Source organism: Dama dama, chromosome 29 (assembly GCF_033118175.1).
Source record: "Dama dama isolate Ldn47 chromosome 29, ASM3311817v1, whole genome shotgun sequence".
Classification (NCBI taxonomy): Eukaryota; Metazoa; Chordata; class Mammalia; order Artiodactyla; family Cervidae; genus Dama; species Dama dama.
In genome coordinates, this window is record NC_083709.1 from 45,849,514 (window position 1) to 45,862,025 (window position 12,512).

A 12,512-nucleotide genomic window follows, 5' to 3' on the forward strand; every position below is an offset into this window, starting at 1 on the left:
AAAGAGGAAAACAACAGAATGGGAAAGCCTAGAGATCTCTTCAAGAAAATTAGAGATACCAAGGGAACAGTCCATGCAAAGATGGGCTTGATAAAGGATAGAAATGGTATGGACCTAACAGAAGCAGAATATATTAAGAAGATGTGGCAAGAATACACAGAAGAACTGTACAAAAAAGATCTTCATGACCCAGATAATCACAATGGTGTGATCACTCACCTAAAGCCAGACATCCTAGAATGTGAAGTCAAGTGGGCCTTAGAAAGCATCACTATGAACAAAGCTAGTGGATATGATGGAATTCCAGTTGAACTATTTCAAATCCTGAAAGACGATGCTGTGAAAGTGCTCCACTCAATATGCCAGCAATCTGGAAAACTCAGCAGTGGCCACAGGACTGGAAAAGGTCAGTTTTCATTCCAATCCCTAAGAAAGGCAATCCCAAAGAATGCTCAAACTACCACATAATTGCACACATCTCACACGCTAGTAAAGTAACGTTCAAAATTCTCCAAGCCAGGCTTCAGCAATATATGAACCGAGAACTTCCAGATGTTTAAGCTGGTTTTAGAAAAGGCCAAGGAACCAGAGATCAAATTGCCAATATTCGCTGGATCATTGAAAAAGCAAGAGAGTTCCAGAAAAACATCTATTTCTGCTTTATTGACTACACCAAAGCCTTCAACTGTGTGGATCACAATAAACTGTGGAAAATTCTGAAGGAGATGGGAATACCAAACCACCTGACCTGCCTCTTGAGAAACCTGTATGCAGGTCAGGAGGCAACAGTTAGAAGTGGACATGGAACAACAGACTAGTTCCAAAAATAGGGAAAGGAGTATGTCCAGGCTGTATACTGTCACCCTGCTTATTTAACTTATATGCAGAGTATATCATGAGAAACTGGGCTGGAAGAAGCACAAGCTGGAATTAAGATTGCTGGGAGAAATGTCAGTAACCTCAGATATGCAGATGATACCACCCTTATGGCAGAAAGTGAAGAGGAAGTAAAGAGCCTCTTGATGAAAGTGAAAGAGGAGAGTGAAAATGTTGGCTTAAAGCTCAACATTCAGAAAACTAAGATCATGGCATCTGGTCCCATCACCTCATGGGAAATAGATGGGGAGACAGTGGAAACAGTATCAGACTTTATTTTTTTGGGCTCCAAAATCACTGCAGATGGTGACTGCAGCCATGAAATTAAAAGACGCTTACGCCTTGGAAGGAAAGTTATGACCAAACTAGATAGCATATTAAAAAGCAGAGACATTACTTTGCCAACAAAGGTCCGTCTAGTCAAGGCTGTGGTTTTTCCAGTGGTCATGTATGGATGTGAGAGTTGAACTCTGAAGAAAGCTGAGCACCAAAGAATTGATGCTTTTGAACTGTGGTGTTGGAGGAGACTCTTGAGAGTCCCTTGGACTGCAAGGAGATCCAACCAGTCCATCCTGAAGGAGATCAGTCCTGGGTGTTCATTGGAAGGACTGATGCTGAAGCTGAAACTCCAATACTTTGGCCACCTCATGCGAAGAGTTGACTCATTGGAAAAGACCCTGATGCTAGGAGGTATTGGGGGCAGGAGGAGAAGGGGATGACAGAGGATAAGATGGCTGGATGGCATCACTGACTCGATGGGCATGAGTTTGAGTAAACTCCAGGAGTTGGTGATGGACAGGGAGGCCTGGCGTGCTGCGATTCATGGGGTCGCAAAGAGTTGGACACGACTGAGCGACTGAACTGAACTGAAATTCTAAATCTACACTTCAGGGTGAAAGAGGGGACATCATCAATAAAACTGACTCATAATATAAGACTTTGCTTTCGCTCATATAATAGGAGTAGAACCAGTGTGGTAAACAATAGCTGAATATATATATTACAGCAGGACTTCCTGGCTGTTTTAAAGATGCTGTGCAGTTATACAGTTTTTGTTAATGTAATGATCAACCAAATGAAATATCAAAATGTTATCTGGGCCCACTAATGGAAAGAATTCTTAAGTTGGATATATTACCTCTAATATCACATAGATCAGATTTTGGACTGTAAAGATGGTCCATAATTTTCCCTGCTTTCCCCTCACTATCCAAAGTGAATACCAGCAATAAAATCATACAGAAAGTCATTCTTACAGATGCCTTTAATTTATAGTTACCATATGTCTATTTCCACACTGAGAGCTAAACATATATAATCATATCATAAATTTTCATCATGCAAAGCATGGTCCTTACATTGTGCCTCAGTGTTTTAACTTTGGCTGCAAGGAGATCTAATTCATTGTCATTAGAGATCATTAAGGAATAAAGCAAAGGCTACTATTATAATCAAAATGAAGCTGAGCATCTGTTCTGAGATCAAGAATGAGGGATACAGTCTTGAGATCTGACTGGTCTCCACCTTCAACAATGTTCTGATACCTTTTGAAAGAGAATTTTTTTAAGAAAAATTAATGCAACACATAATCAAACTATAAAATGAGTGAATTGGTAGATGAATGGAATGGAGTGCAACGCTTAGGTGTAAGCTAAAGTTTCTATAGTGTCTTCAGGTAAAACAGTTTAGGTGAAGAGAAATCTGTGTTTCCCAAATGGGGAATAATTTGTTGTTGTAGTTTCTGTCTCAAGTTCACAGCAATGCTTAGCACAAACACTTTAAAATTTGCTCAAGTATGAATGTATAAATGAATAAACAGGGAAGAGCTCATGCTACTGGAATAGTTGTGAATGAGCATGGTTTCCTCAGAGGTCCCAGAGATTCCCATCTTCACTGTCACTCAGAATACTTATTTTCTAGAACTGCAAAACCAAGCTGGGAAAGAACGTGAAGCAGTATTTTGGACATGCTCTAATAAACTGCTAGTCTCTGTAGGTTCCTGAGCAGGGGGTGATGCCTAGAAATGTATTTAACATTTCCGCAGTGGATAGAGAGATACTCAGTAGGATGATTTGGAAAGAGAAGACTAGAAAAACAGGGAAGTGTGGAACTGCATACAAAAGTATATGTACCACTAGATTTAAATGGACCCACAATGGATGGAATGAATAAGCCACTTACTGCTGTCCATGCATTTCTTTTGCACCGGGCACATAGCCATCCATCACAGATCTCATGAGAAGGGATTCCATAACAACCTACAAAATAATAGTATGGATCCATTAATTAAGCCTTTTGTATTTTGACAATATGACACACTTCAGCACTGAATAAGTAAAATCAGAGCAACAGCTTACCATACCATTTTTTATTCTCACTGCTTAGAACAAAACATAAACAAGGCTGGCTCAGAGACACTTCTGGTTCTCACACCTTATACCTAACAGGATATCACTGCTAGGAAGCATGAGAGTATGCATCTTAACAGTTACCAGTGCTCACACTAGTTATCATAAAGAATACTAATGATAATACTTGAATGGGCAAAAATGAAATTTCTACACTTTCAGGTCTAATCCTTTACTCATCTAAAACATATTTCAAAGTAAGCTGCAATTCGTGAGCAAAGTTTGGAGAAGTTTTAAAATGGTACAGTAAATAAACTTTGACATAATATTTCTGAACATAAAATTATATGCATAAAATTAATGTAATTTAAAATTACACTTCAAGAATTACATTTAATTAGCTTTAATTTCAGTGATATGGACAAAGAATACACAATTCATGGTTGGTGATAAAGAGATATGTTCAATTTTATTGGTCTATTCAGTACATGACTGACTCAACAATTTAAAGAGATGGCTGATGATGTAAATACATAATATATGTAGCAATTATATAGTTCCAACAAACATGTGTTACTCTGGCTTCCTGCAAAAAGAGGGCTTTGAAAGATTTAAATGAATAGAATTTAAAGAAGTAATTTTTAATACCAAATTTCTATAAAATTTGACTTAGGAAGGGAAAATAACAGAAATGTAATTACCCAAAGAAAAGCCTATAATAGTTAACCAAGATCATAAAATGTTTAGTTCAAGCACATGTTCATAAAATATTATGGCTAAGTTGCACAGTTGTGGAGTCAAGATTAAATCCTAACTTGTTTGTAAAATGATGCTGTGCCTTTTATATACATATAACCGTGTAGAGTGAATGTGTGTGTGTGTGTGTGTGTGTGTGTGTGTGTGTGTGTGTGTGTGTGTGTGTGTGTGTGTGTATTCAGTATCTTACAGACTGATGAAGTAAATAAGTTTTATGTAATTATATTTCAAACACATGTTCATATCCCTTGGGGAAGGTGAAAGTATCTAATAAATAAATGCTTGGTAGCCAGGCAATTTCAACCTTAATATAAGACTGGTATTACTATGGGGTAAATACAGAAGATGATACATATATTATAAATCATTCATAGCACATTGACAGACTCACACCATACATAAGAATGTTAATAAAACATGTGACTTGGTAAGAGCTTGAATGTTAAAATGCTTTAAAATACAACTGCAATGTATAACAGACCGTTTTATACATTTTAGAGGGTTTAGATGACAGATTATCTATAAAAATGTATTTGCCACTAATGCAATTATGTAAAAATAGCAAATTGAGACAGGTATAGAGCCTAACCATCTCAGTCCTGGGGGAAAACAACCCGAAGGACTGTTGTCCCCGAAAGGCAATGAAGATCTTCCTACTCTTACAAAGAATAAAATTTTAACTCAGTAATTAAATTTAACAACAATTCCCCAAATCACCAAAAGAATACTCATTCTTTTTAAAACTTACATAGGAAAATAGTGATGAATCAACATAAGAGACTAAAATTAAGGTTTTATAAACTATATCTTAAGTAAAATTCAAGCATGTGAAAGGAATCCCATGATGACTCCACATGGGGACCCCAAACAAACCATCAGACCTGTTCTCCACTGATACCACATAAAACACAAGAAAGGACAATTACACCTTTCATACTTTCATTACAAGAAATATGAGAAATAATGATCTAATCATTAATGATGCCAACAGTTTACTGTGATAGATTTGATAGGCTGCAGAGGGGTGAGAAATAAAGACTATGTGAAGCACTAAAAAGCCAGTGATTAAGGACTGATAGACTCATTTACTTGCATGAACCCGTACGCGGCACTTTGCACAGGAAATCAGAAGGCTTGTTCCATCCTCTTCCAGGAAGGCATTAGGTGGAGAATATTCTATATTTTCTTCACTATAAATAAAACACATCTCTGGAATGAGGGGCTTAGTCTTTCCTCCTGAAGTCACCACTTCATCTAATTTTGTCTCCCATCTAGAATCATTTTCTTCATTGCTGCTATCTGGCTGAAAAACACAATATTTGCAAATGAGCAAAAAACATGGAAAAGAGCTCGGATCGCTTGCTTTGCACAGATCCACAAACAGGTATTTCATTTACTAATTTTCCACTTCTGTATTGTTTCTTTTTGTCCTTGTCCTCCAACTACCAGCTCTGCCCCCCAGGTTCCCATCCAGAAGCTGAAGAGGAGATTCTGTATGTCCACTGTTATAGAAAGGGATGAGCTACTAAAATTACATTCTTAATAGACAAAGTTCATGAGAAGCAATGACCTTTCTGATGAACTTTTTTTGCTTCTTTATTTGCACTAGGTTAATAGATCTGATTTCATTTCTTGAAGAATCTTACCTGGTTACACCTTAAGGAGAATCTTCAAAGACCTCAGTTTTAATTTGTATGACAGTATTTAGAGAGTTTTTGAAGGCTTTTGTCTCATCACACAAGTTTTAAAACAGCAAGACAGAAATATCTAGCAAATGACATTAGATAACAAAGCATAACATGCAAACAAAATTGTCATCTCTCATCAAAATAGAAGATAGATATTCAGTGTTTGTTTGAATATAATTAATGAACTATCTTATCCCCAGAGACCTTATGTTAATAAATTTCCCCAAATCTTATAATTTTAGTTGGAATTTTTTTCATCATTAGGGAAATATGCAGGCAGATTATGATACAGAAATAAGAATCAAAACAAAGGCAAATTTTTCAAGAAAACATAGAAATTTAATGATAAATTGGAAATAAAAATAGTTAATCACTCCCTAATGTCACATTCAAAAATGAATGAATGAACTACTTCCTGTTTACAAAGTTCTGAGAATGTGGCACGTTACGCATTTTTATGCTCTGAAATGTCTGAACAGAATCACTTCATGTGGAACTTTAAGAACAATGTGATCCTGAATAAAATATTTCTGATTCTATTAGTGAAAATATAACCCAGAACACAATATTCAGATCAGTGCACTTTATAATATATTGTATCTTAAAATGGACCTAGTAGTTCTACCCTTACCAGATTCCTAAAGATCGTTTTGTTTTGTTAGTGCTGAAGAATGTGGCCCTCTGTGATGTAAGTTGCTTTTGGCATAACATATATGACATGACATCTGAAAATATTACCATGAATAGCTGGATGATCGGGATGAACTGGACAATTTGGTTTGCACTGAGACCTGCTGTGTCTTTTGCATGTTCTACATGGAAAGATGAAGAGAGATATTTCAAATGTGGTCCCAGAGCTGACATTTATATGACTGAGAGCAATATTTTCAAACATAAAGCAGAGACTAGGTCTAAGTTCTCTCTTTGCAAGCTTCTACTATTTTGAAGCTTTAAGGTCTGTGTTTCTTGGTGAAGTGGGTAGAAAGAAAGGTTGGAATTAACCATTGACTGAAATAAATTAAGACCTTAAAAAATGATAAAGCACTGGTAAAGAAAAGTCTCTCAAGTGGCACGCAGGAATTTTGTTTGCTGCTCTATGATGGTCATTAGCTATAGAAGAACGAATGTCTTCTTCACCATGTGCATACTAACAGTACAATGATTCACCTGTGTTTTTACAGTCACACAGAAAGTGCTGCAGTGAAAGGAAACGTGGGCAGGGGCCCCTCCCGCCAGCTACCTTGTAGTAAGGCATGAGCAGAGCACAGATGGCGCAGTGTGGCTCCATTCTGCCCATGGCTGTATTATACTCTTGCTCAGCCACAAAGTTTGGGGACTTCGTCTGCCAAAGATGAACCAGAGGCTTTGCCCAAGACTCGGTTTCTTCCACTTCCTCCTCAATCGATGGAGCCTCAGGCAACTCTGAAGAAAAAGGGCATGAAAACACAGTCAGCAGGGTCAGTTCAGTTCAGTTCAGTCACTCAGTCGTATCCAACTCTTTGCGACCCCATGAACCGCAGCACGCCAGGCCTCCCTGTCCATCACCAACTCCCAGAGTCCACCCAAACCCAAGTCCATTGAGTTGGTGATGCCATCCAACCATCTCATCCTCTGTCATCCCCTTCTCCTCCTGCCCTCAATCTTTCCCAGCATCAGAGTGTTTCCAAATGAGTCAGCTCTCCACATCAGGTGGCCAATGTATTGGAGTTTCAGCTTCAACATCAGTCCTTCCAGTGAACACCCAGGACTGATCTCCTTTAGGATGGACTGGTTGGATCTCCTTGCAGTCCAAGGGACTCTTCAATGGTCTTCTCCAACACCACAGTTCAAAAGCATCAATTCTTTGGCCCTCAGCTTTCTTCAGAGTTCAACTCTCACATCCATACATGACCACTGGAAAAACCAGAGCCTTGACTAGACGGACCTTTGTTGACAAAGTACTGTCCCTGCTTTTTAATATGCTGTCTAGGTTGGCCATAACTTTCCTTCCAAGGAGTAAGCATCTTTTAATTTCATGGCTGCAGTCACCATCTGCAGTGATTTTGGAGCCCAAAAAAATAAAGGCAGCGACTGTTTCCCCATCTATTTGCCATGAAGTGATGGGACTGGATGCCATGATCTTAGGTTTCTGAATGTTGAGCTTTAAGCCATCTTCTTCACTCTCTTCTTTCACTTTCATCAAGAGGCTCTTTACTTCCTCTTCACTTTCTGCCGTAAGGTTGGTGTCATCTGCATATCTGTTATTGATACTTCTCCCAGCAATCTTGATTCCAGCATGTGCTTCTTCCAGCCCAGCGTTTCTCATGTTGTACTCTGCATATAAATTAAATAAGCAGGGTGACAATATACAGCCTGGACGTACTCCTTTTCCTATTTGGAACCAGTCTGTTGTTCCATGTCCAGTTCTAACTGTTGCCTCCTGACCTGCATACAGGTTTCTCAAGAGGCAGGCCAGGTGGTCTGGTATTCCCATCTCCTTCAGAATTTTCCACAGTTTATTGTGATCCACACAGTTGAAGGCTTTGGCATAGTCAAATAAAGCACAAATAGATGTTTTTCTGGAACTTTCTTGCTTTTTCAGTCATCCAGTGGATGTTGGCAATTTGACTTGTGAAGTCAAGTGGGCCTTAGGAAGCATCACTACGAACAAAGCTAGTGGAGGTGATGGAATTCCAGTTGAGCTATTTCAAATCCTAAAAGATGATGCTGTGAAAGTGCTGCAGTCAATATTTCAGCAAATTTGGAAAACTCAGCAGTGGCCACAGGACTGGAAAAGGTCAGTTTTCATTCCAATCCCAAAGAAAGGCAATGCCAAAGAATGCTCACACTACCGCACAATCGCACTCATCTCACATGCCAGTAAAGTAACGCTAAAAATTCACCAAGCCAGGCTTCAGGAATATGTGAACCGTGGGCAGGGTACTCAGGGAAAAACAATAACCTTGATCATAAAAGACGCACACATTCCAAAGTACCTGTGATATTAATGTCACAGTGGAAACCAGAAACGAAATTGGCATCCTCCTCATCATCGAGCACTACCTCTGATCTGACAGCCAGACAAACCAACCTGTTTTCCACACCTTCCCAATCCCATCCCTCCTCACAACTCCACGACTTTCTGTTTCTCGTGCTATCCCGATACCTCCCAGGGTAAGAGTTAATATGTGCAAGATTATCTTCCAGCTAGCTATCTGCTAACTAACTTCCAGCAAGACTAACTGCCTTACCAATATTTTTAGTTCCCTAGCCTAACACAGCAGATGCTGTAATTCAAAATTATTAATTTTATTTCATTTAATTAACTTGTATTCAAAAATCATTACAAATACTATTTACAGACTGACTATTATGTGCCAAGCAATACAGTACCATTACATGGATATAAGACAATCCCTATGCCAAATCTCATTTGTTCAATATGATTCCCCAGAGGGTCAAATCTCTTTAAGTATGTGTATCTGTTAACATGAAAGGGGCAGAGATCCATTTCACAAAAATGTCATTTTACAAAATTTTATAGAAGGCCAGAAAAATACAAAAAGATATAATAGGTTAGGGGAAAAAATTCCTCATGCTTATAGCAGAGGACAGTATATCAAAACAATGGCAGCAACCATAGCTACATCTAGTACTTAATGTTCCCAGCTGCGATACACTCTAAACTTCCTCTCCAGCAGCTGTCTCAGTGCTACTAATAAATACTGTAAAGCAATGTCTTCAAGTCCCAGAAGGGGTATTCCCATGATCTAAAGAGCTCCTGCCCTTGCCCTGGTGACTTACCTGTGTTAAAAAAAAAGTCAAAGTGGATTTGCTGAAGTGGAAAAATAGGAAGGGCTAAATGAGGCTGAAAATAACTCCAAAAACATCAAATGCCAACTGAAGCAAAAGGGAACGATCCTGTTCCTGTTTCTGCGGTGGTAGTGGTGGTGTTATTATCCTTAGTATTACTATTATATACAATAGAAATGCTTAACGTTCAGTCAGGGACAATGTTTGAAACAAAACAAAAGCTAAGAACCTTTGCCTACATTTGAAATAAAAGTAATCTGATGTTAAATGTTTCCACCTCTGTTTCCTTATAATATGTAACAGAAGACTTACTGTGAAGAGTAAACTTTGACAAATCAAAGATGTGAGTAAAGGTTAACTAGGAACTTGAAATAACATTGCGTTTAATGACTAATACACACTAAATATGAAAGCTAAACAAACAAGCAAAATCCTTGGGCTTGAATAACCAATAAATGATTCGTTCACAATAAATTTATCACATCACTTGTTTTATTTTAAAAGACCGAAACTAACAAGATGAATGATGCTCTTATTCATTCAGTTGGACTTAGTTGATGTGATGAGTTCTCAAAATAGTTTTAGGGATGAAGAAAGTACTATTTAATTCCTAAAAGCCTCACAAAAAGGAACAAGCAGCAGGAGAAGAGAACAATTCCCAACAATGGAGCCAGAGAGAAGGAGTGTGTGCGCCACGGCCTCTGGCAAGACTTGATCTAGGACAGCCTGGCACACCTTGAGCTTGTCCTCAAACCTCAAACTGACCTGGTGAAGGACCCTGCTCCACAGCTGTCCATCTCCCAAGTGAGGTCATACTCTGGCCCAAAGAGCATTTGTCTTCTGTTTGGATGCTCTCCAGGCCAGAGTATGCAGGGAACACCGTAACTATGGAATCCTGCAAATTAAAAGCTGCCTGGCAGGGACACTATGCAGCCCCCAGTACAGGAACTGTCAGTTCAGAGACTCCGTTTTTGTTTGTTTGTTTGTTTAAGGCCACTCTATGAGGCTTGTGGGATCTTAGTTCATCGACCAGGGATTGGACCCAAGGACCCAAGAACCCAGCAGTGAAAGCGCCAAGTCCTAACCACTGGACCACCAGGGAACTCCTCAGAGACCTAACTTGAAACTCAGACTTTGATTCAGAAGGGCTGTGGCTTTATGTAAAGTAGATTCTCATATGGTGATCACAGCTTTCTCACCTACTTCAGGTTTTTTTTCTTTTTAGTAGTGAAATGAAATAGAGAAGGTAAATTTCTTTTTAAGCTCCAAAGTATTAAAATTCTTTATAAACTCTACAATGATATATAATACATATATTATGTAAAATCCATCCAGTCATCTTATTTTCCATATGATCTGTTTGTCAATTCTATCCTGCAATATTTTATGAGGGGGGGGGAAAAAGAGACTATACTTAATCATAAGTACATGATGATGACTATACAAATTTTAACTTAGTTTTAAAAGTCAAACACACTGGCACATTCTTGAAGGTAAGTATTTTATCTTCCTGAAATTACCTCACCAAATTATTCATCCCTCTTGTATCTCCAAGAATTCTCGCCTACCTTTGAACCATGGCATTGTTCAAGCATAGACTAACCTTGATTACTGCCTTTCTCAGACTCATGATATTCATAAATATTCTGGGGAGGAAAGTCTTAAATATTCTGGGGGGAAACGTACCTTAAGGATATTTAAATACTCTCATCATCACACAATTCCAAATGAAAATCTTCCCTTTCAGTCTCTAAACACCACTCCTATTTCTGGTCTCTTTTTAGTGCACCTTCATCCACTTGCTTCTTAAAAAAGATACTTATATTCCAATATACAGAAGTGGGAAAATGTTTTTTCCATTGTAGTTTTTAAATATTCTCATCATTTGGCAGTATACGCCTAGGAATTTCCTCTCATCTTCATCTTCAACTATAATTGATTAATGAACCTCTAAAGTCACACTGTGATCTCACTGGTATATATTATTATTTATCTCACTATATGATGCACCATGTCAGGCAATGAAAATAGACTGTACAGTTTCATAGATTTTTAGACTTTTAAAATATCAAATTACTTCTCACAACACCTTCACAAAAGAGGAGGACAGGGCAGATATTAAACATACAAGGACATGAACACTATACACAGTTAATGAATCCAATGTTTTTTATTACTATAATTACCTCTTTTTTAATATATGCATATATATCAGCATAGCACCATTCATAAGCTCTGAGTCTCACATTGAAAGCCACAGTTTGCTGTAGAAACAAAACGAGTGGGGCAAAGGAAAGATCCCTTGGTGCAAATGCATCAAAGTTTGTGAAAACTGTGAAAATGTTACCAGCATAAGACTCCTTTCTTTCCCAACTGTATTCTCAACGAGAACAAAAGAAGAGCTAACAGAGTAACGGCAGCTCTCAGAGCAAGGTCTATGTCCTCTAGGAGATACACAGAACAATTTCATGTGGTGTGTACAGTCAAAACTACTTGCACAATAACAGAACATGTTATTTGCCTGTGTCACCCTATTGATATTTTTAATGGTGACACAAAAGCAATGAAGGGTAAAACTGTTGGTGCCTTAGCTTGAGTTAAGGCAGGGGCTCCAATGCAGTCATTATATACTCAATTATCTCAAATTTGCACTTGAGGGTGAGGGAGTTCTCATAACAATGCCTTGATGAAGAAAAAATACATCTATCAATTTTATTAAATTTGTGATAAAATGGGATGTATGCATAAAGTACTTCTGCTGTAGACTGTAGTTCAATGGTTATCATGGGAAAAGGTAATGGACAAATAATTGAATCACATGCTGAATGACCTGTCTTTTTCATAGAATACGATTTTTACTTCAACAAATGATTAACAGACAAACTATGGTAATTCAGATTTGGGTATCTGGAAGGAATTTTCATGAAAGTGAACAAAGAAAGCTGTCATTTTAATTTGGAAAAAAAGTTACTGATAATATTTTTTGACAATGGTGAAATTAAAGCTTCTAAGTCAAAATTATAACTTCCAAAAACGTGTATACACTTTTGTG

General features: G+C 37.9%; 1 protein-coding gene across 2 annotated transcripts in view; it reads right to left on the reverse strand.

Annotated features, from left to right (window-relative positions):
• Nucleotides 1–12,512, reverse strand: part of KDM4C (lysine demethylase 4C) — a 393,685-nt gene that overhangs the window by 148,451 nt on the left and 232,722 nt on the right. For both annotated transcript variants that reach the window (XM_061132707.1, XM_061132708.1), the window contains 3 exons: nt 6,909–7,090; nt 5,070–5,283; nt 3,058–3,134 (listed from right to left, as the gene is read on the reverse strand). In XM_061132707.1, the coding sequence (XP_060988690.1) occupies nt 3,058–3,134; nt 5,070–5,283; nt 6,909–7,090 (473 nt within the window). The remainder of the gene's footprint in view (nt 1–3,057; nt 3,135–5,069; nt 5,284–6,908; nt 7,091–12,512) is intronic.